Source organism: Acipenser ruthenus, chromosome 1, assembly GCF_902713425.1.
Source record: "Acipenser ruthenus chromosome 1, fAciRut3.2 maternal haplotype, whole genome shotgun sequence".
In the NCBI taxonomy this organism is placed as follows: Eukaryota; Metazoa; Chordata; class Actinopteri; order Acipenseriformes; family Acipenseridae; genus Acipenser; species Acipenser ruthenus.
In genome coordinates, this window is record NC_081189.1 from 44,680,325 (window position 1) to 44,703,658 (window position 23,334).

The 23,334-nt window shown below is 38.3% G+C and overlaps 1 protein-coding gene across 2 annotated transcripts in view; it reads right to left on the minus strand.

Moving 5' to 3' along the window:
- Positions 1 to 23,334, minus strand: part of LOC117420809 (cytochrome P450 1A1) — a 32,883-nt gene that overhangs the window by 6,590 nt on the left and 2,959 nt on the right. For both annotated transcript variants that reach the window (XM_059025615.1, XM_034034458.3), the window contains exons 3-5: positions 21,229 to 21,352; positions 1,368 to 1,457; positions 783 to 906 (exon numbers count right to left, since the gene is read on the minus strand). In XM_059025615.1, the coding sequence (XP_058881598.1) occupies positions 783 to 906; positions 1,368 to 1,457; positions 21,229 to 21,352 (338 nt within the window). The remainder of the gene's footprint in view (positions 1 to 782; positions 907 to 1,367; positions 1,458 to 21,228; positions 21,353 to 23,334) is intronic.

Consider the following 23,334-nt stretch of genomic DNA (forward strand, 5'->3'; position numbering starts at 1 on the left):
AATATTTGGCTGTAGAAGAAGGCAGTTTGTTCGCCGAAGGGCTGGAGAGCAGTACACAAATGAGTGTCTGCAGGCAACAGTGAAGCATGGTGGAGGTTCCTTGCAAGTTTGGGGCTGCATTTCTACAAATGGAGATAGGGATTTGGTCAGAATTAATGGTCTCCTCAATGCTGAGAAGTACAGGCAGATACTTATCCATCATGCAATACCATCAGGGAGGCATCTGATTGGCCCCAAATTTATTCTGCATGACAACGACCCCAAACATACAGCGAAAGTCATTAAGAACTATCTTCAGCGTAAAGAAGAACAAGGAGTCCTGGAAGTGATGGTATGGCCCCCACAGAGCCCTGATCTCAACAGCATCGAGTCTGTCTGGGATTACATGAAGAGAGAGAAGCAACTGAGGCTGCCTAAATCCACAGAAGAACTGTGGTTAGTTCTCCAAGATGTTTGGGCCAACCTACCTGCCGAGTTCCTTCAAAAACTGTGTGCAAGTGTACCTAGAAGAATTGATGCTGTTTTGAAGGCAAAGAGTGGTCACACCAAATATTGATTTGATGTAGATTTTTCTTCTGTTCACTCACTTTGCATTTTGTTAATTGATAAATATAAACTATTAACATGTCTATTTTTCAAAGAATTCTTACTTTACAGCATTTTTTCACACCTGCCTAAAACTTTTGCACAGTACTGTATATATATATATATATATATATATATATATATATATATATATATATATATATATATATATTTGTTTCATTATCAGAATAACTTACCAGTGAGGAATAGTAAATGGTACATACGATGCATGTCTAAACACTTCATAAATAAAAGCCTCAGTGTAAGGCATTAATGGCTTATCTTCAAACCTTGGAAGCCTGCACGAACCAATTTTATCATCTAAATTAAAAGAAAAAAAGCATGTTATTGGAATATAGGTTCATAGATCAAGGAAGAATTAAAACAATTGATATTATTAACAAATCAGAACCAGATTAAATAAATACAGCTATGTCTAAAGGTTTAGCATTACCCTGTAGAATTAACTAATTTTGCTTCATAAAGTTGAATGGAACCTGCTGAATAAAGTTACGTTAACATATAGAATTACATACCGCGTATCCTAAAATTCTAGGTGATGCTAAACTTTTAGCCATAGCTGTACTTGTGTAAAAACATGTGTATAGAATATAGGAATACAGATGTTTTATAATGGCTTAACTAACCGGCAGAATAAAGATCATAGTGGCAGCAAGGTACTTCATGGTTAATAATGTCATGAATAAGGTTAATAATGTCATGAAGCAGCTGCATACTCTTAAAAAAAAAAAAAAAAACACCTTTGGTAAGCTATACATTACCAATTTCCTGTTGGATTTTTGCCTGGGTGTCTGGGAACTGTATAAGGTACAGTAAACTCCACTGTAAGCCTGCTATTATTGTATCAAAACCTAAAAAAGAAAAAGTTAACAGTTTACAAAATATATATAATTCCCTTTTTATTGTGACAAGGATATAACACTGCAGGGATATATTTTTCAACATAATCATGTTACTAATTGTATCTCTGTCTCCCATCATTACCTTCTGCTCACTCCACCATTGATCTTTTCTCTTCCATTCTTTTACCCCTTTATTAAGGCACAATCCTCCTTCATTTAGAGCAGTTGAAAACTGCAGATCCCTGCTACATCCCAAGCGAGTCTTCTCTCTATGTTACCTTTGTAATTCTGCCACCAGCACACTATTTAAAATGCCCACTGTTAAGCCATTTGCCTCTTTCCACCTACCAAACCTAATCAACGGATGTTACCTGGTTACTGAACCTTGGAAACAAGATTCTTGTCTGGGAAGTCTCTTACTGGACTTGTTGGGCGTTTCCAGTAAAGTATTCAAACGTGTAACTTGAGTAAAAGTTCTGTTACTTGGAAAAAAAATGTAATTAAGTAAAAGTCAAAGTATCCTTCTAGAAAACTACTTGAGTAAAAGTAAAAAAGTATCATATCTTAAAAGTATGCAAGTAACAGAAGTAAAAAGTAGCCGCCCTTAAATTCTACCCATGGAAATCTGCCTGAAAAAAAAAAAAAAAACGTCCTGCAGACCTACAGTATGTATTTGCTTCTGATGTTATTTACCTTTTCCTGCTTGATGGAAGAAAGTCTCTGTTCTTATTGTACACACACACTGAACGCAGTCTGTCAATGTCTACTTCCTAGCTGTCCTTACTCTATCTATTTAAATTTAGAATAACTCAATCGAAAATAGTGTTAATCAGCGGCTATAGCAACTACTCTATGGTTTTAAAACAAATGGATGCAGTCTGACATTCAATAACTTTATATAACGGATCACCAGCAACACAGACTCGGTACCTGTTCTCTGACTTTGAATAAACGTTCGGAACACAACAGCAGGATTACCAATAACACATTAAAAAAGTAGCCCTAACAGTAAATACTGATATTTAGCTGGCTGTACAAATATGCACTCAAATCATATTTAAAAAAAAAAAAAAAAAAAGTTATCGATAACAAACACTTCACAAAACAGGGTACGAACAGCTGCATGCAAGTAGAATATTTTAATTAAATACGGTACTGTATTAAATTATTATTTACGCCACAACTCGAAGTAGCCTACAGGGTCCACCGCTTGGATTAAACCAAAGAGCCGGAACAGACCGCAGATGTTTTTTGAGAAAACCGCATTACTCATGGAATACCGAGGTAAACGCTTAGCAACAAAAACTAGTTCTTCATAAAATCAGGATAAAACTATTAGAAAAACGTAATTTTTTAATTTTATTTAAAGTATCCATATTCTAACAGCATTTGAGCCCTCAGGAGCCTTCTCGCCTTCGGCTTGGGCATGTAACTGAACGAAGAGGGCATTACCACACGATTAAGCCCGCTCCTTCGGGCTCAAATGCTTAATTTAAATCTCAAATCATGAATTTAAATTTTAGTCATAACCTTTATCCATAAATAAAACACAATTCATGAAACAATTCTAGGATCAAATGTTAAAAATGTGAAATTCTATTTTGAAACTGCTTGTAGATTTCCGTTACTCTTCTAAACTACTAATGCATCCTCTGCAGCTAAACTTTGTGTCTGGTTATTTTAAAAATCAAAACGATCTCTGGTTGGGCATCAACATACTATGTCATCATCAAAGCAAGCAGACACTGCGCATGCGGCTCTGCTTTACCCAGTCAGAATACTGGCCAGCGCACTAGTCAGTGGGTGCGTCCACTGAGATCATTCTGCACAGAATCTGACCAATTTAGCCAATGGGTGCATTCACGGAGATCATTCTTAGAAGATCATTGGCTAAATTGGTCAGATTCTGCACATTGATCTCCGTGAATGCACCCAAAGTGCTGAAAGAACCAGTAACGAGATTCTTCTGGGAAATGTAGTACAATATTTTCTAAACAAACACACTTGAGTAAAAGTACAAGTATCCCAAAAATAAAGTACTTAAGTAAAGTACAGATCCCGAAAACAAATACTTAAGTAGTGTAACAAAGTATTTCTACTTCGGTACTTTCCACCCCTGGGCATTTCACCTGTCGCTGATGCGTGAGGCCCCAGTGGACTTTCCTTCCTAACCCTCTGGGTCAATGCACCACAAATGCTTTTACTAGGTGAACCCAACTGAGGGCACCCTCTCTGGTCTTGCTGAAACGATGCATAGGCATTAATTACCTTGTTTTGTATAATTCCAGTTCAGGTTTTTGCACCTCATAATAGCTGGTGTGTTGATTTCAAGAATTATTGAAGGAGCTGCATTGTATGTCGAACTTTTAAGTGTGATTGAGTAGCAGTAACAAAAAACATAATCTGAAACCCCTTTTTCCAGACAGGTATAGGCATGCACAGTAGCAATAAGGTACAGAACGGCCAAACTGCTTCTGATTTTTATAGATACCATAAGATAGAAAAGGAATGAAAGTATAAACTCTAAAAAACACTTTTACATATACTACTTTAAACAGTATTCATCATTTTAAGATAAAAACAGCTTTATCAACTCTGTCATGAGTTATGTAACACTGTGTAATTTTATTTGAACATTTATTAAATTAATCATACATATGTGGAAACTACATGATCCCATATAATTGTATTGTTGCTACAAATATTCCACCTTCTTCCCCCCCCCAAAGTAAAAATGTTATTGTTTTGTGAAAAATAAATACTAATAAACTAAATATGTGAATGCGAACCAGTAAAAGGCATTTAAAACCCCCAAATGAAGTGGAGTTGTTTTGCCAAGAAAGCACATTCTGAATTTGGATTAAGACCATACTGTACAAGGATAGAAACTAACACAATTGTGGTACTAGTCCAAAGGACCTTTTGAAACTTGCTAGTCCTGGTGAACAACAATAACATTTTATTTTCCTAAAAAATAAACACTTTTTATTTATTTATTTTTAACAAAAGCACCTTAGTAAACGCTCCTAGAAATCGATCAATCACCTGTTTGCACCTCGTTACTGAGCGACTACTGTACTGTGTGCTGAGAAACAGACACTGACAGAACCAGACGGGATGACAGAGGAAAAAAATTCTCTGTGTGTCACCTGTCGCCTGTAAGCTGCCCGAGAGCTGCGTTGTCCTCCGACGCTGTAGCTCTTGGGTGGCTGCATGGTGAGTCCGCAGTGTGAAAAAAAGCGGTCGGTTGACGGCAAACGCTTCGGAGGACAGCGTTTGTTCGTCTTCGCCCTCCCGAGTCAGCGCAGGGGTGGTAGTGGTGAGCTGAGCCTAAAAATAATTGGCCATTTTCAAATTGGGGAGAAAATAATAAAAATAATTGGCAACGACTAAATTTATATAAAAAAAATAAGATAAATAAAAAAATAATAATAATAAAATAATTAACATACTCACATACACAATTTAAAGACGGGATGAAATTGTTAGCTAGGTGGCTACATTATTAATTCTTTCTTTTTAATTAGCAGTGGGAGAAAACCACTTCAGCAAGTACAGTAGAATCTGCCAGAACTGACGCTGAATCTACATGGTTGGATACTACTGACAGCATAAAAAATACAAAAGAAAAACTAGGTAAACGCAGATCTTTTCAAGAAAGCTGGGGGACTTTGTATCAATGGATTTGAATATATGAAGGATAGCCTGGTTTGTCAGAGCTGCTGTTCTGCCCTTTTTTGCTACCGCCACCTTTTGCTTCCTTCGGGAACTGCGCATGCTCTACCGCATACTTTTTTGCTACCTTTGCACGCAGCGCATGCTCAACACATTTACTATGCCAGAAATAGCTACCCAACCCAACCAAGAGATGAAAAAGATTTAGAAGGGCGATCATTTGATACTTTAATTTCTGTGACTGTGTGATGGAGAATATGCATGGAATGAAACCCACTCCAGTTTGATTGAAACCTGTAAAAAGAAATATGTATGTATGTGTTTTGAAGTTTCTCAGTGTTTGTGTGGATTGCCGAGAATAGGTGCACATATGCTTGGCAATGACATAATCTGTTACAAGATAGTTTATTCATTTTAGGCTCAGAATAATATTTAGTTAAATGAAAAGTTTAAAATTGCTGGATAATATTTTTAAATACAGTTTTAGTTTTGAAGATTATATCGGTGATCTGCAGGTTTGGGTAGCCACGGGCGCCACCATCTTGGGGGACATGCGCGATGACATTAAGGCTTTAATATAGCCAGGAGTGCGCCCAATACAAGTACATGGGGGAATGATAACATTGGATGTATGTTATCTGCAATGTATGTATTTATTCTGTGGCATTAAGGGTTAAATAAGTTGAAGTAACCCAAATGTTTTAAAAGGGGCTAGTGTGGGCAAAGGTATACCTGGGCTGGCTCATTCAAAGCAGAGAGGTCTGAAAGTTACAGTCCTGTGTGCCCACAGTTTGATATTATAAATAGTTGGAGTTAGGTTTTTTTTTTGTTTGTTTGAACTGCATTTTTTGGGGGGGGCCTGAAAATAAATATTTAATTTGCTTTTCAATTGGTTCTCCTGTCTGCATCCTGCAATACATCAGACACTTGACCACACTATCTTACAGATTGTTTCTTTATTAATAATATGTGACAGGGTATTATTATTATTTTAATGTATGGTTTGGTATGTTAAAAACACTGTTTATTCTTGTTATTGTTTGACAGCCTGGATGGGGTTAAAATGCCCCATCCAGATAGAACCGTGAGAATGCGTGGTCAGCAGCGAGTGGTTATTGACAAACTGGCTGTTGACCACGCGTATAAGAAAACCTGTGCTAAATGTGGCAGAGGGATAAACTAGGTAACTGATAGCCAGTTAATCCCCCGCATTATAAAAACAAGCAGTTTTGGCTGAATGGGGTAGTGTGTTCAGAGGCAGAACGAGAGTCGGGAGGTAAAGCAAAATAAATCATAAAAATAGCAATTGCTACGCATGCTGGTTATAAACCAGCACGATGCTTGTTTGTTGGGTTCCGTGTCTGTTTGTTTTGGCCATCGTGCTATTTTGCTTGTTCAGTGTTTTGTTTTGTTCACCCTTTTTGTTTATTATTAAAATCAGCGCATCAGTGCTTCCATACCCCAGTACTGTTGTTCGGTCTTTCTTCCTAGTCTGACGTCACCATAAGCTATCCTGCCACATAATATTATTACTTTTTAGATTGGAAAATATTGCAGCTGTTTATATAAGTATTTGAAACTACTTTACAGTAGTTTACTTTACAGGTACTACACTCAAACTAACAGCTCAGATCAGTCAATTAAGTTAGTAAAGTATGTTATACTTTTGTGACAATTCTTTTATTATTCACATTGTTCTTTAAAAATGGAAAAGACAAAACTGTAGTGTTTTTTTTGTTTGTTTTTTATAAACTTCTGTGGTTGCTGACTGTTTCCTTCACCAATGTTGTGGCAAACTTTTTCCCCCTTGTTAAATCCCCCCTCTAAGATCATAAATGTATCATTCATGGGGTTTCCATGCATAAGTTTTTTAGCTAGAGACATTTGCTCGAGAAAAATGTCTCGTGTAAAGTGCTTTTTTGGGTTTCCATTCGCTCAGTTTATTTTACTCGAGTAAACCAGGCTTTTCACCCAACGTCATGCAAATGAATGGGAAAGGTGGGGGGTTGATATGTAAATTAGCTATGTGTAATAGCTACTTGTGCTGTTTTTGAAGATTACTAGTGACATTTTGTGAAAATGTGCAGCATTGGTTCGTTCCCAAAATAGCCACTACATGCTGTATCCTGCACAAACTCTTGTCAACAACAAAATGAGGTGTTCGGGAATCAATGGCTGCCTGTGAGACAGACATGGAAGGTTACCAGTGTTGCCAAGTCTCACGAGAAAAAAAAGCGGCACTGCTTTTCAAAACAAGTCAACCCATGTTAGAGTATGGGTGTTTATGCAAATTCCAACCTGAGACTCTCAAAAAACAAGCCCAATCCCGCTTATTATAAGCAACTGTGAAGGCTACCTCAGCCGCCAGTTTCATTTGGACAGCAGCAATCTGAGGAGGGTCGTGCTGTCAGAGATTCTCTCCTTTCTTTTAAGTTGTGCTGGATTTACTGTTAATATTAATGATGCAAACAAATAAAACACAATCAATACGTTCATTTGCAATTTTATTTGGTCAGAATGAGAGGGCATCAACAACTTATTGAATGTGGTTGTGCTGTTTTGGGCGAGCGAGCTGGCTCATGACATCCAGTTCACAAACTATATTTATTAACATAGATGGCAGACACGCGTTGTCTTTGGACATAGCTGGGATCAAAAAAGGACGGGAATTAATTCAGTTAGACATTTAAGCAGCTCACTTGCTCTTCGTGTTTAACTTTAGCGTAGTTTTTACAGCAAGGGTATTCTCAAACAACTGTTTTAATACTATAACAAGGGCATAACGCAGTTCATGGTAAATGGTTTTATACAGAACTAAACCCACAAGAGATATACAACATTACAGACCAGACACAGCAAGAAACAATAATAAAAAAAGCTGCCCGCATTATCATTAAGTTGAACTACACCACTGCTAACCATAAAATCAGCCACTACTTTCTGCCATCTTGGAATCCACAATAACAACTGACCTGCTCCCTTGCAATATTTATAGTTAAGGATAAACACGCTCATTAACATTTACACGTGAAATGCGGGTTTCCATGCAAAACTGGGTGTGGATTTTCCTGTGTGTTTCGTCATTTACATGAGTAAATGAGATTTACCCTATCTCTCTGGCCATTTTTTTTGGCCACAAACCTGATTTACACGAGTAATTCTCCCAAACGTGCAAGCGCATCGCCATTTCACGTGTAAATTGCCCCGCATGGAAACCCCATGATTGTTCCTTGTTTTCTGTGAAAAATACAATATAAGAAAGTTTGTTTTTTATGTATGAAGCAAAAAATTCGCTGTCAGTGCCAAGTTCTGAGGTAACAATTAATTCAAACTGACTCTGACAGGCCTCTCAGGCTACGATGCGTATAGCAATGGATTCATGTGAAATTTGGCTACTGAATATACAAGTGGCATTTTCTGACCACAGAATACAACTTGCCACAATTTACTACTTAATTTTTCCTACAGAATATACAGGAGTAGCATGATCTGACCCCAAAATACAACTTGCCACAATTTAACACTAGAATGACCAAGGCGGTAATTCTGACAGTTTTTGGAATTTAAATTAAAATTGCAGTGTGTGTGTTTAAGATACGGAGCTGTGCTTTCCTGACTTTTCCTCAATATATGTAATTACCCTGACAAAGAAAGAATCATGTAGCTGCAAAAATTAGGGAGATAAAATACTGTCATACCTATTCCGACCAGGAGCGGTCAAAATTGACCGATACATATAAAACATATTATAACAATTAAATGTTGCGGTATTATTTGTATTTATCAGTCGGGACTTGCCGCCACGTATTGAAGTTTGATTATATCAGTCTGCATTCCTCATGTGAGCGGTCTTCTGACATTTCTATTGTTTCAATGAGCCTCCTGATAGCCCATCAATCAGCCTTGACAGCTCACAGTGCCAGGCTGTCTGTCTGCACTCTGTTTACTATACAAGTCACTCATTTTTCTAAGAAATGCATTGTTACCCCAATAAACACTGAAAATGTATCACGGAAGACGCAGCACAGCAAAGCAGTGTTTGGAATTACTGCAAAGGTTACCAAACAACGATTCTGATGCAGACAGACAATGATGAATCTGGCTCTGAAAGCAGACTGGGTTTGCGAAGATGAATCTTCCAGCAGTAGTGACACCGAGGGCAAAGGAAATCCCGTGGGAGAAGCAGCAATCCTGTGGCAGCCCCTGTAAGGATGCCAGCCACTTCACCTGCATCAGCCTCTGCACCTGATCCAGCATACAGCAACTGAGCAGCATATATCTCAACTCAGAAATGAGACTACACATCCCCTGTGAGTCATACCACTAGTTGGGCGCCATTTGTAATGCTTTTTATTTTATTATTATTATTTTTACATTCACCACAGTCTGGAATTGAACCACTGATCCTCGGCATTAAACGCAGACACACTACAGTTTCACTAAAGGGGAATTCCCCCTAGCAGGGTTTGTAGTCAGTGTCTTTATGCCTATTCGGCCAGTAGGAGTCATTCATTACAACATCTTCAGTCTTTTTTTTGTGGTGGGGGTCGCAACCTGGTATAAATCTCCACATTTTTGTAAAATGACTTTACATTTACTTCAAAGGTGCAACGTGTTTCAGTTAAACTTCGCATCCTGCGCAGAGGGAGAACACAAGCGTAAACGTCATATTAGGTGGGGTTAGCATTGCATGAGAACTAAGGGAGGTTTCAGTTCCGAGCGACTGTTGTTTTAAGTGCTTGCTGATACTATAATTTAATTACAGACTTATTTATCAACATTCTTAATTACAATTTTTAAACCACATGAAAAATCAGTTTACAAAACATGTGCTTCTTCATTCTCAAGAATTCTAATCTGGGTAGAGAGAAAGTTACTATTGGTTAGTAGGAACGACACCCACATGAAGTATAATGTGAGTTACTCTTGTAATATGTTACTGTGTATTGTTTACATTTTATTTGTATTCATAAACTGGAGTTAAAAGGTTCTTGGGCTGCATTCACACTGAGTGCATTTCAAACAGACTCAGTCTGGTTTGTTTTGTTTGAAACATTGTATCAGCGTGCTTGCTGTTCATACTTATCTGCGAGCAAAGGGACCGAGTTCGCTTGGATGTGAGCTAAAGTTGTTTCTTCAGTCCTTTTCCATTTTTTTTCAGGACAGAGTCTGTTTGTGTTCACAATGCAATTTTCAAGTGAACTCCGTTGGTTTATATGGTGTGTGAACCAGATGTTTACAATATCCTGCAAGGCATATTGAAAGACGGCAGCTATCGCTGTATTGCACTGGTTTTTAATATAGCATGTAACACAATTATGCACAGTTCTTCTACTGTCAGCATTAAAGTTTTGCCCAGTACAGCTTGGATTTTGGTGCCTGGCCAAATTTCTGTCAGAGTTCAGTTTCTCCTACTTCCAGATTTCCATTGAAACTGGGACATTTTTTTTAAATTCCTGATGCCATAGCAGCTCTGAAAGCGTTAAAATAACAGTATATAATAACACAATAATAGTTTAAAAATTAAACATTGCGTGAATTCATTGCACATCATAACAAATCATTATTTTCTTTATAGTGTCATCTATGTCATCTCTGTCATATGGTATACACTCCTAATCAGACTGATTAAAACAAATAATCCATATCATTGTCTATTTTATTTTTGAATCGCGCTAACACAACCTACATTAATCTGCTATTAACTTGTCAAGCACACTAGGACTCCAACTATATTTACTGTTTCCCTTTTTGTGCAATCCAACCCTCATGCATGGACCGATTCCAACCTTGACATCTGGGTTACATCATTCCTCCACAAACAAGTTTTGACACCACCACCACCACCACCACCAACTTGATCAAAATATTTCCTACAGTATATAGCCTTTAGAAAAGTTGATAAAGTGCACAGTTATTTTGCTTTGTTTAGAAAATTACAGTTTATAATTAATATGCACTTTATCAAGCTAGTCTATCCTGCTTTTCACTGTGCTTGCATTATAACTTTGCTGTTCACCAACAAGTATATTTACTGCAAGTATACTATAAATGCAGTAAAAATGTAATATACATAGATACCAAGCTATACTTTGTACACTTCTAGTACACTCTATAGTGTAATTCTTGGAATGCTTGGTATTTTAAATGGTGCATAAGTGCACTTTAAAATCTGATGCTTAATATTGATGCTCAAAATCGTTCTGAGAGCGCAGTCACTGGTAATGGACAGCAGTCCCCCTTGGAAAACCTACAAACTACTGCTAATTCCTGATACAAGGACATTTCAGATGGCTTAATTACTATTTCCTTGACAATTAATGCCCCTGACCTCCAATCATGGGCGTACAGTACCTCGTAAACATTACAGTAATGCCAGTACCCCTCACAGTAAATATAGACTATGATGTAGTGAAATGCAAGTTTATTTAACATTTGTATTATGACTAATATATATATATATATATATATATATATATATATATATATATATATATATATATATTATACACACACACACATTCATACACATACAGTATACCAAAAGTCTCAATCTTAAAATAACACATTTAACCATATGGTGCATATTCCCAGAGTGTCTGCACTATTTCAGTTTAGGCTGTGTGTGTGTGTGTGTGTATTAGCAAGCTCCTAGATACATCACAGCCTGCGTTGCTGCTGCTGCTGTGTTGTGTGTGTGAGTATAAGCCGTGTCGTATTTCACTTGCTTGCTTGCTGCTGTAACGCAGTGTGAAAGCTTTGACTTGTGTTTTGTGCATAAAAACTAAGAGATTGACTTTATGACTTTTGTGATTTCTATTTAATATTTGTGTACTTAATAAAATACTACTATTGATTAAACATTACTTGTGTCTAGAATGTGTGTGTGTTCATAGTAATCCTTGATCTTGTAACACGTCAATTAAATATTTTTTATATAGATAAACTCTAAATGACCAATTACAGAATTGTTCTTACAACCCCTTGTGGTAAGGTGGCGGGCACTCAAGGCTGGTCAATGGCAGGAATAGCAAACCCAGATTCAAATTGCAGTTTAAAGCACTTTTAATAATTCACAAATAAACTCTGGAACCAAATAACAGTTTAAACAAAACCTCAAAATAAACAAACCCCAAAACACCCAAACTATGGCTAGTCCGTGTTTTCTTTCCTTTTTTTTCTCTCTGTCAAACATTTCTCTCTTCCTTTTCTACCATGTGGCCAGGGGCTTGGTTGATTCAATCACCACCTGGCCACATTCCACACTTTTCCAATCACTCTCAATCACACAATTAATTAAACAATCTAACAATTAACTAGCAACCACGTGCAGAGCTTGTGCTCTGTCACAACCCTTTACAGCCAAGTGTTTCCGTCATTGATGTTACCCCACAGCCAAGTATTTTGCGACCGTTTTTTTACCACACTGTCTTTAAAGTGCTTTTTGTGAGCATAAAATATAAAAAAAGGAAAATGTTTTATTTTTTTTATTTTTTTTATTACTATTATATTCTACTGTTAGATGTATTTTTTCAAAAACGGAAAATGTTTTAAATTAATTATATTACGTTAGGTACCCTGGGGTAAACTTTGACCGTAGTGACCGGGCAAGTAATTATTAAGCATAAGACAGGAGTAAGAAAAGCAAAGAACATTTATTCTTCCGCCATCTTAGTACACATTTCTTTAGCACAGCATTTGTAACATTCCCGTATGTCATTCACTACTAGCACCCTCAAGTGGACAAATCTGAATATTATTATTTAAGTTTGTAGACACATTTCACGTTTGTAGAATCAACATTGTATTTAAACAGTAACAGTCACAGTATGAAACACAAAATAATATAATGTAACGTAAAGTAGTAAGTACCAAGTAAGCCATGTATTTCACTATACTATATATTGGTAAGGGTGTCTGCAAACACATAAATAATAATAATAACATAAGGAAAATTATTCAACTTACAATTTTTTTTTTCCGTTTACATACTGTATTAATGTTTTTCTCTTTTCCGTTTCATGTCAATTTCACATTTAACTAATCAACATTGAAACGTTGATTAGTTAAATGTCCATGTGCAATCTCGTTACGTAAAGCACTCAGTTCAGGGCAAGCTGCACAAGCCAAAGCAAAATCAGAGACTGAGAGCGAACTACGCACAGTGCAGAGTAACGCAACAAACTCAGGATCCATGTCCGGTTCTGAATCAGGAGCGGTAGGCAAAGGTAGTCTGGAGAGGCTGTCAGCAGTTGAATTCTGAGAACCTGGACAGTACATGACGTCATAGTTGAAGCAGAGCAACAGTGCAGACCAACTGGCAATGCGCAATCCTGCACGTCCTATGCCTTTCCTGGCGAGCAGTGTAGTCAGTGCTTGATGGTCCGTGCGAAGAGTAAAGTGGCTGCCCCACAAGTACGTGCTCCATTTTTCCACTGCCCAAACACAAGCAAGTGCCTCCTTCAACTGTTGAGTATTTGCGTTCAGCAGCAGACAGAGTGTGTGAAGCAAACACTACTGAACGTTCAGTTCCATCCGGGTGTATCTGAGTTAAGACTGCACCCAAGACTGCTCTTCAATGTGTAGAAGCAGGTAGCTATCCATGATAATTGCCTTGTTAGGTTCATGTAAGTCCACACACAACCAAATGTCCCCAGATTTCTTTTGAGTAACCACAATATGGGAAACCCAGGAAGACGCATCAATACGCTCTATGATGTCATCATCAACCAATCGTTGTATTTCAGCCGAGACTGCACTTTTGACAGATAGCGGCAGGCAGTGTAACTTTTGTTGCACAGGTGTCACGGTAGTACGAATCTTAACACAGTGCACGAAACCCTTTGCGCATCCCATCGTCTTAGGTTTGCTGGCAGCAGACAACTGTAACACTGGTGCAGACAAAGTAGATTTGGAAGACTGAACTGTATTCCCTGAAATTTGTAAGTGTAAAGCAGTTATTAAATCCATGCCTAGTAAGGGAGTACCTAGCTTGACGATATAGAAAGTTGCTGGAGCGGTTACGTCATTGTGCAGTACTGAAAGACAACAGAGCACAGGTAAGTCAGTTTTTGTATAGGTAACAAGTTTCACTGTAGGTGGTGTCAGAGAGTCACTGAAGTAACGCAGTGTGGCGGAGTGTCCCGCCCCTTTGTTTATTATTTATTTTATATTATGAATTATATGTTTATATGACAGCGAAAGCTGATGGTTATTTGTTATTGTTTTGACTTTTGATTATATTTTAAAAACCTTGTGAGGATGCGTGACTGATCAGCTACTGATTTATTTAACTAGCTGAGAGTCACGCATCCTTATTAAACTCGTGCAGACTATGGCTTAGGGGTAATAAGATAATTAATTAATTAATTAATTAATTAATTAATTGCTATTCAGCCAGAATATAAAAGCCGGCAGCTGTCTGCACTCAGGAGGAGAGTGTACAGAGGATAGTACGGGAGAGCGAGCAAGGAGAGAGAGATTTAAAAGAAGATAACAATTGCTAAGCGTGTTGGTTTGTACACCACCACAAGACTTATTTGTTGTCAGTTTATTGTTTATTTGTTTGGCCAACGTGCCCTTTTGTTTTGTGGTGTTTGTTTTGTTTAAATCTTTTGTTTTTGTTTATTATTTAATAAAACGCTGAGTGCCGTTGCCTTCCTGGGTCTGTGTTTCTGGTCTGACGTCACCACTGCAAGCCACCTGATCACACGCAGGTAAAGGCAGGGCTGATACAGAAGCGCCAGTGTCAACAACATGGTCAATAGAGTACGCAATTGCATCCGACGTTTGAATAGTGACAGTGCACGCTATTTTATTGTTCCTCTGCATGATGTCATATAAGCATGGGACTGTAAGCTCTGGAACTCCCACTTCATACACTGGGAGTTTCTGGGCAGAACATCACACTCGAGCAAAATATCACGTTTTACCACAGTCGGTGCTTGTATTTGGTTTATGATGAAACTGCTTGTCCCGATGTTTAGGTTTGTAAGGTTTTGCCTTTACAGCTTGCACTGATTGCTGACGCCCTGGTACGATAGACTGCACATGGTCTAATGCTGACTTAATCTAGCATGCTAGTTGTATGGTTCTCTCTAGAGTATGGTTTTGTTCCAACAAAAGTTGTTCGCAAATTTGTGTACATGATTACTTTTCAACAATCTGATCCCGAAGCATTTCATCAGCCTTATCAGCAAAGTCACAAGTAATGAGAAGTTCACGTAATGCAGCAATGTATTGTACTACGCCTTCCTCAGGCCTCTGGGCCCTTTGTCGGAATTTATAGTGTTCGACCACAACATTCACTTTAGGATTAAAATAGGTTTTCTATTTGGCAACAGCGTCATAATAAGTAGTACCTGTGTCTGGCAACGTGTAAAAGATCTGCTGTCCTTCTGTCCCCAAACAATGAAGCAGGACTGCACGTTTTCTTGTCTCAAGCCGGTCATCCCCCGTAGCATTGACAACAAGTAGGTAGTGATCAAACATCTTCATCCATGTCAGGAACGGAATTGCAGGCTCCCCAACACAAGAAAGAAATAAAGCAGGTAGCGGAACAGCAGCCGTAGCCATCCTCGTAGTCAATTTGTAGTGACCGGGCAAGTAATTATTAAGCACGAGACAGGAGTAAGAAAAGCAAAGATTGTTTATTCTTCCGCTATCTTAGTACACATTTCTTTAACACAGCATTTGTAACATTCCAGTATGTCATTCAATACTAGCGCCCTCAAGTGGACAAATCTGAATATTATAATTTAAGTTTGTAGACGCAACAAAACTAAAGGGATTGACTGCTGTAATAAAGCAAAATAACTGATGCCTGGTTAATAATGTGTTTTACTACTCTTGTCCAAATTGTTTTTAAATGTCATTGGCGGGGTGGCATGTCCTTAGTATTGAATCTGTTTTCAACTAATTTATCTTATTACTCATTAATTAAAAATTAACTGGGAGGTTGTGATAGAGAAAGAATGAATCTTGGTTATAAATCTCCATCCTGACCGGTGAGGTTGCTGCGTAAAGGGAACAAAGTGCCCAGGACTGGATGGTCAGACAATTCATTCCAAGGGTTAGGTGGAAGTTGGCCATCAGAAAGGGGCGGAGCTACGGTACACCAAGTCATCGCTCCAGAGGGAAAATGATGTGGCAACCGCGGATTGGAGAAGAAACGGCTGCACTCACTAACCAATGGGGCGTGACTGACGGTACAAAAGGGGACATGGCTAGGTGATCTGTTCCTTTATAATGATTAAGAGAGAGTTGTGTTTGTTTGTATTGTCTAATTGTACTGTTTGTTATTTATTAGACGGCTAACACAATCCAGAGCTGTCGCTACAGGCCAGCACAAAACCGGACAACACTTCACCACTGTGCACCAGTAAGTTGTATTTCACCACGAGAACTACAGTACTCACTCTGGACTTGTGACCGTGTCTGTGTTTTGTGTGTGTGTTTAATACCGTGTTTATTATTTCAGGACTGAACCCCGTGTTTATTAAACTGTGCAATACACATCGTTGTGTATTGCCAACCCTCAATTTCTTTACTGTTTGTCATCAGACTTTGGATTATAAATAAACCAGTACTTTGTTGTTTGTCATTGTCTTGAGCACTGCATCACCTCTACACCTGTACACTGCAAACCACTTTGCCACAGCGGTATAAAATGATGAAACTGACCAACACAGGTATTGCAGATCACCATGGCTGAAAACTGGCAGAGACGTAGGATTCTAAAGCTCTGTGCCACATATCTTCCACATATGCTCCCAAGGCTGTGTGGATTGGGAACAATGGAAGTTTTGCCTTTGTTTCGGGAGCTTGAACTTCCAAACATCCTCTACCAGCAAATCCTTATGCCTTGTTATCTAATGCCAATGGCTAGCGAAAGGACGGTTTGGACACATACTCGTCCATCTTGCTGGTGGGAAGAGGTTGTGCTGCATCACTCTTTCACAGACCTGTAGTGGATAGAGTCATTATCGTATCACCAGGGCAACATTCAGCATTATAGTGGAACTGGTAAAGGAAGATATGTAGCCAAAAAGGAATTACGTACAGCTTCCTGTGCCAGTGGAACAAAAGAGTGCTGATTGCTCTGAATAGGCTGGCATCCTCAGATGAATACAGGGTTAGAGTTACTCAGCTGAGTACAGGGTAGTTGGCAATGTGTTTGGGGTGCATAAAACCACAGTTCATCGCTGTATTTACAAGTTTGTCAACTCCCTTGTTCAGAGGCACTGAAACCCGTACATAGCTATGTCAGATGTAACTGAAGCAAAAAGCATTGCTCTGCGGGACCGTCCTGCTTCTCCCGAACGGCACCAACTTGCTCATTCCTGCAGGTAGGACTATTTAATTTTTTTTTTTTTGTTTTATTTGTCCCTAGCTTGTGGGACTGTGCGTTCTATTCCTCTTTCTGAGAAGGTATCAACCACTTGTTGGTACACATGCTTGTTACGCTGTTTCGGGCGATCGAGCTGGCTCAACACATCCAAGTCACTAACTATACTTATTAATGCCCGGGTTTCCTCCTCGCTCCAGCGATTTTGAGTGGAGGGCGGACATGCGTTGTCTTTGGACACAGCTGGGATCAAAAGCAAGGGAATTCAGTTACAGACATGTAGTAAGCAGCTCATTTGCTCTTCGTGTTTAACTTTAGTGTAATTTTTACAGCAAGGGTATTCTCAAATACCCTCAAACAAGGGCATAACGCAGTTCATGGTAAGTGGTTTTATACAGAACTGTAAACCCACAAGAGATATACAACATGACAGATACAGCAAAAAACAATAATAAAGAAAGCCAACCGCATTATAAAATCGCCCTTCAGCCACTGCTTTCTGCCATCTTGGAATCCACAGTAATAACTGACCTGTTCCCTTGCAATATTTATAGCGATGTCACTTAAGGATAAACACGCTCATTAACATTTACACGTGAAATGCGGAGTTCCATGCGAAACTGGGTGTGGATTTTCCCGTTTTTTTTTCATCATTAACACGAGTAAATGAGATTTACCCTATCCCTCTCTTTTGCCGTTTTTTTCGGCCACAAGCCTGTTTTAGACGAGTAATTCTCCCAAACGTGCAAGCGCATCACCATTTCCCATGGAAATTGCCCCGCATGGAAACCCCATGAATGACATCACTAAGCACATGACAAATTCTCCTCGAAGACTGGCCATACGGACATAACACTGGAAAATCCTGGTCCTTCTGATTGGTAACATGTTCGGTAACTGCATTAGAATTCCTGCATTGCTATTTCAGGTTTTTCACTCCATCTTATTCGTATGATTCTGTACGACACATCACATCAATTCACATCCTAGCCCTGTATTTAATGTAATATGCCTGTAGTTAATGTATTTGCATTTTTTTTGTTTTTTTCTGTTTTGTTTGTATTTAATGTACTATGCCCTGTATTTCACTGTATTTAATGTATTATGCATTGTTCCTCACTATCTTGTAAAGTGCTTTGTGATGGTGGTCCACTGTGAAAGGTGCTATATAAAATAAAGACATTGAAATCATTGCTCATCTTTTCGCACCCAGCAACAGTCACCATGGCTGATATGATATTGCAATTTTTTTTTAAATTTTTTATTTAGCAGACACCTTTATCCAAGGCGACTTACAGAGACTAGGGTGTGTGAACTATGCATCAGCTGCAGAGTCACTTACAATTACCTCTCACCCGAAAGACGGGTTTCTTTAACCACTTAACCACTGGACCACACAGCAATTGCTGTATTAATTGCAATATCATATCATTTTAATAAACTAATAAACAATATGGGGGATAATTCCGTGTTTGAATTTTAAAATGGCGCTATATAAATCTGGTGATACAGAGCAGTATGTTTATTTTCTAACTCAGCACAAGTGACATTTCAAATAAGTAATTTTTGGTAGGAATAAACATATAAAATGCATTCATGTCTTTACAAAATCATTTTAATTTCGGAATATTCTTTTAAAAACTGTAAACAGGGTCATGTTATCATTTCTTTCTTGTTGTCAACCAACATTTCGTTATTGTTAAACTTCACTAAATGTGGACATCAGTACGTACCTGTGAAAGAAATCTTTACTGTAACCGTGTTGTTGCTTGCAACTGCTGTACTAGCTACATGCTTGAGGTTGTGTCCCCACCAGTTTGATTTATTCTCAATTGTATAATAAGAACATAAGAAAGTTTACAAACGAGGGAGGCCATTCAGCCCATCTTGCTCGTTTGGTTGTTAGTAGCTTATTGATCCCAGAATCTCATCAAGCAGCTTCTTGAAGAATCCCAGGGTGTCAGCTTCAACAACATTACTGGGGAGTTGGTTCCAGACCCTCACAATTCTCTGTGTAAAAAAGTGCCTCCTATTTTCTGTTCTGAATGCCCCTTTATCTAATCTCCATTTGTGACCCCTGGTCCTTGTTTCTTTTTTCAGGTCAAAAAAGTCCCCTGGGTCGACATTGTCTATACCTTTTAGGATTTTGAATGTTTGAATCAGATCACCGCGTAGTCTTCTTTGTTCAAGACTGAATAGATTCAGTTCTTTTAGCCTGTCTGCATACGACATGTCTTTTAAACCCGGGATAATTCTGGTCGCTCTTCTTTGCACTCTTTCTAGAGCAGCAATATCCTTTTTGTAACGAGGTGACCAGAACTGAACACAATATTTCTAGGTGAGGTCTTACTAATGCATTGTAAAGTTTTAACATTACTTCCCTTGATTTAAATTCAACACTTCTCACAATATATCCGAGCATCTTGTTGGCCTTTTTTTATAGCTTCCCCACAATAAGTGACACTATACACAGGGTCACTTTCATTTTTCACGTTTTATTATTTAAAAGCACAGAGAAGTTAACAGTTTTAATATCGACAGCAACATAGATTTGTTTGTGGAATGGAATGGTACCCGACCGTACCATAACAACAAAAGTGAGAGGGGGAAAATGAAAATCGTATTTCCTAAATTAATAAATTATTATTATTTTCCCCAGCTTTGAAGGCACAAACACAAAATACATTATCACTTACCAGTTTTAATCCAGACAGAAACACAGGTGAGACCCGTGTGTGCTGAACTATATATTCCATGTCTCCCTATTTAGTGCAATGGAACGGTCGCAAGTCCCTCTGCCTAGCAATGACGTCAAACAGCAGTGACGTCAGACGGTTATCTTTAGGGTTCAATTTCTGTAAAACTAGGACCCCCCAAAAAATATAAATACCCCGTGGCACATCTACACCCCCGGGACTATGTGTAGGCCAAGAGTGGTTCCTTAATTTGCTATATTTTTTGAGATACAGGTGTATAAAAAAACGTCTTCTAAAAAAAAAAAAAAAAAAAAAAATAGCTGTTTCTATCTCAAAAAGTATTCAACCAAATATTACCTCATTCACAGGGTTTGTTGAGTCTGCCAATCCGACCATACATAACAATGTTCATGCATATTGGTGGGGTTTTACCCCCTTTTGAGCTGGTTTTAAAATCGACTTTAAACAGTACCTTCGTTCAAACCTTAACTATGTCTGCGCAGACATAATAAATTCCCTACTTTCTACATTTGATTATCCACAATGCAGATTTAGAAGTACAAAGAAAAATCTTCATCATTCAAAGCTTCTCCTTCTGGTTACATTACATTCTATCCACATTTGACATGTGTATGCTCATATAATAAATGCTGTCACTATCTCACTAACTCCCACCCCCCCCCCCCCACCTCTTTCCATTTCTTTGACTCACTTTACTACTACAGTACAGTGACTCCTTTTTATAGCATTTGCATGACCCGCCAAGTGTGCTGCAAGAAAATAACTACTGTGTTCTACTGCATACTGAATCAAAAGTCACCATTAATTGCTTGCAGATGTTCAGGAAAGTCTTTCTGACTCAGGGGCTCAGGGGGGCTCCAGTCTAATATCCTTATAAACACCACACAACCAAACATCTATTCAGTCTATTATACCAGGCCATACATTTGGAGGGAGACCAACTACTGAAGTTCAGTATTTTTACATGCAGTTCTAGAATTCGTTAATAAAATTTATAGGACACAGGAGCAATATTCATAAGACAAGAGTAACAAAACCTTACCTGCTCCAAATATGTCAATGACAGTGTGGACTATTTGCTTGTTGGACAATAAAGCTTCCTTTCCTTCATCATGTCTACCCTCACACTTTGCAATGAGGGCATCAGTGATGTCTCTAATGCAGTTCTATAAACAGACAACAAAATACATTATTGTTTAAATGAGTTACATTCAATTATACAAATAACACATTACAACAGTCAGTCACCATGACCTACATCTGCAACAATTATTATAACATCACATAACAACTATCCATGAATAGTGTTGAAAAGTGGCACCATTGTACTCCATGTTTCATAGCTGCTAATAATCTGCACAGTAAGAGCCTGTCAGAACTTCACCCTGGCCCCCTAATGGTGTAACTGTTTGTTATATACTCACAGTGGGATCTTCGGGATTGTCACTAAAATACAATAAGAAGCTGACATGAAAACCTGCTTGGCTAAAGGCCTACATGAATGGTTATATGTGGCCAGCACAACTACAACAGCGATATTAACAATGGCAGATGCAATGCTACACAAAGCATATAATAGTACAGTAAGGTTCACTTCGTTTTTAAATCGCAGAGCTACATTTTCTTGGTGTTAACGTTTTTTAGGGATTTTGCATCAATCTTCAGCACACTTTTGCCATTCGCTTTGAGCCTCTATTGAAGTTTCAGATTCAATTTGGTTATACCAGGGGTGCCCAATCCTGGTCCTGGAGGGCCGATGCCCTCCTGGTTTTTGTTCAAACTGTACACTAAATTGATTAATTGGACCAATTAAGTTTCTAATAAGGGCTTGATTGGTCCAATTAAGTAATTTAGGGCACAGTTGCAACAAAAGCCAGGAGGGACATCGGCCCACCAGGACCAGGATTGGGCACCCCTGGGTTATACAGTAATTTGTCGCATATCCGACTGCGTGGGTCCAGAGTAAGGGCAGATATGTAAAAAGTCAGATGAATGAATCGTGTTTTAAATACCATTATACACCTTAAGTAAACTTTATTGTTTATTATACAGGCAGTACACATATTAGATTACTTCCCAAAGTAAAATACCAGGGGAAGCTATTTAAGTGTCATTTTATTTTCGTTTCCAACACGTAAAACTGAAATAAGATGCATTGCATTCACATAACATCATTGTCATCAATGTTTGCCTTTTTGCTTTAAAATGCCAAAACATGACTGCAAAAATGTTTTTTTGCTGAATAGATTGATGCTCCATTCAGATTTATGGCACTGTCCAGATAAACTATAAGCAACTCTGACAAGTAATACGTTATTTGTTTAATAAAGTTATTTATTTATGTATTTATTTTGAATTATAATGTAATTTTTCAGCAGACCTGGTGAAAAATATAAAATACCTCCAGCTATGGTACTCGACGGCAAGATTGCTTATATTTGTGTCTAATGAAGACTTAGTTTCCTACGGTGGTTAGAATTTCCTTGGATTTGTAGTTTTTAGATTATTCTTATTTTTAATGTCGGTTTTTGTCACGTGTACATTCAAGTGTTTGAGAGGTTTAAGAGAAGACAAGGGCCCATAACTCAAGGCATTGTGAGAATACTGCCCGCTCAGCGTGGAATATCAGAACTCTGTGGCCGGCCTCATTCGTTATTTTAATGCTGTAATACATCGGTGTGAACAGGCTGGCTGTTGGGGTGAGGTCAGGCCAGAAAGAAACACACACAGACAGTACTGGAAAGTGAAACTGAGACGCTGCGGCGCTCAGTGCGTTTAGTTATAAAAATAAAAGGTTTAAACAAAAACAGCACACAGCACTTGCGGCCAAAATAAACAGACAAACAAAACGGACTAACACTAAACAAACAGTGGACTAATAGACAAACAAACACGGCGAGTCTAAACAAACAAGTATCGTGCTGGTCCTTCCAACACGAAATAGCAATTGTTATTAATTATTCTTTTACTTTATTTTACTTTATTTTACTCTCCTTCTCTCTCCCGTTCTCTACTCACCGATCACCCAACCCCGAATGAGTAAAACATGCATCTATATATACTGTTGTGCCATGCAGTCCCGAGCTCACATACTTTATCTGCACGTGAAGAGATTACGCATCCCCGTGCCTAAATACTAAAAACTATA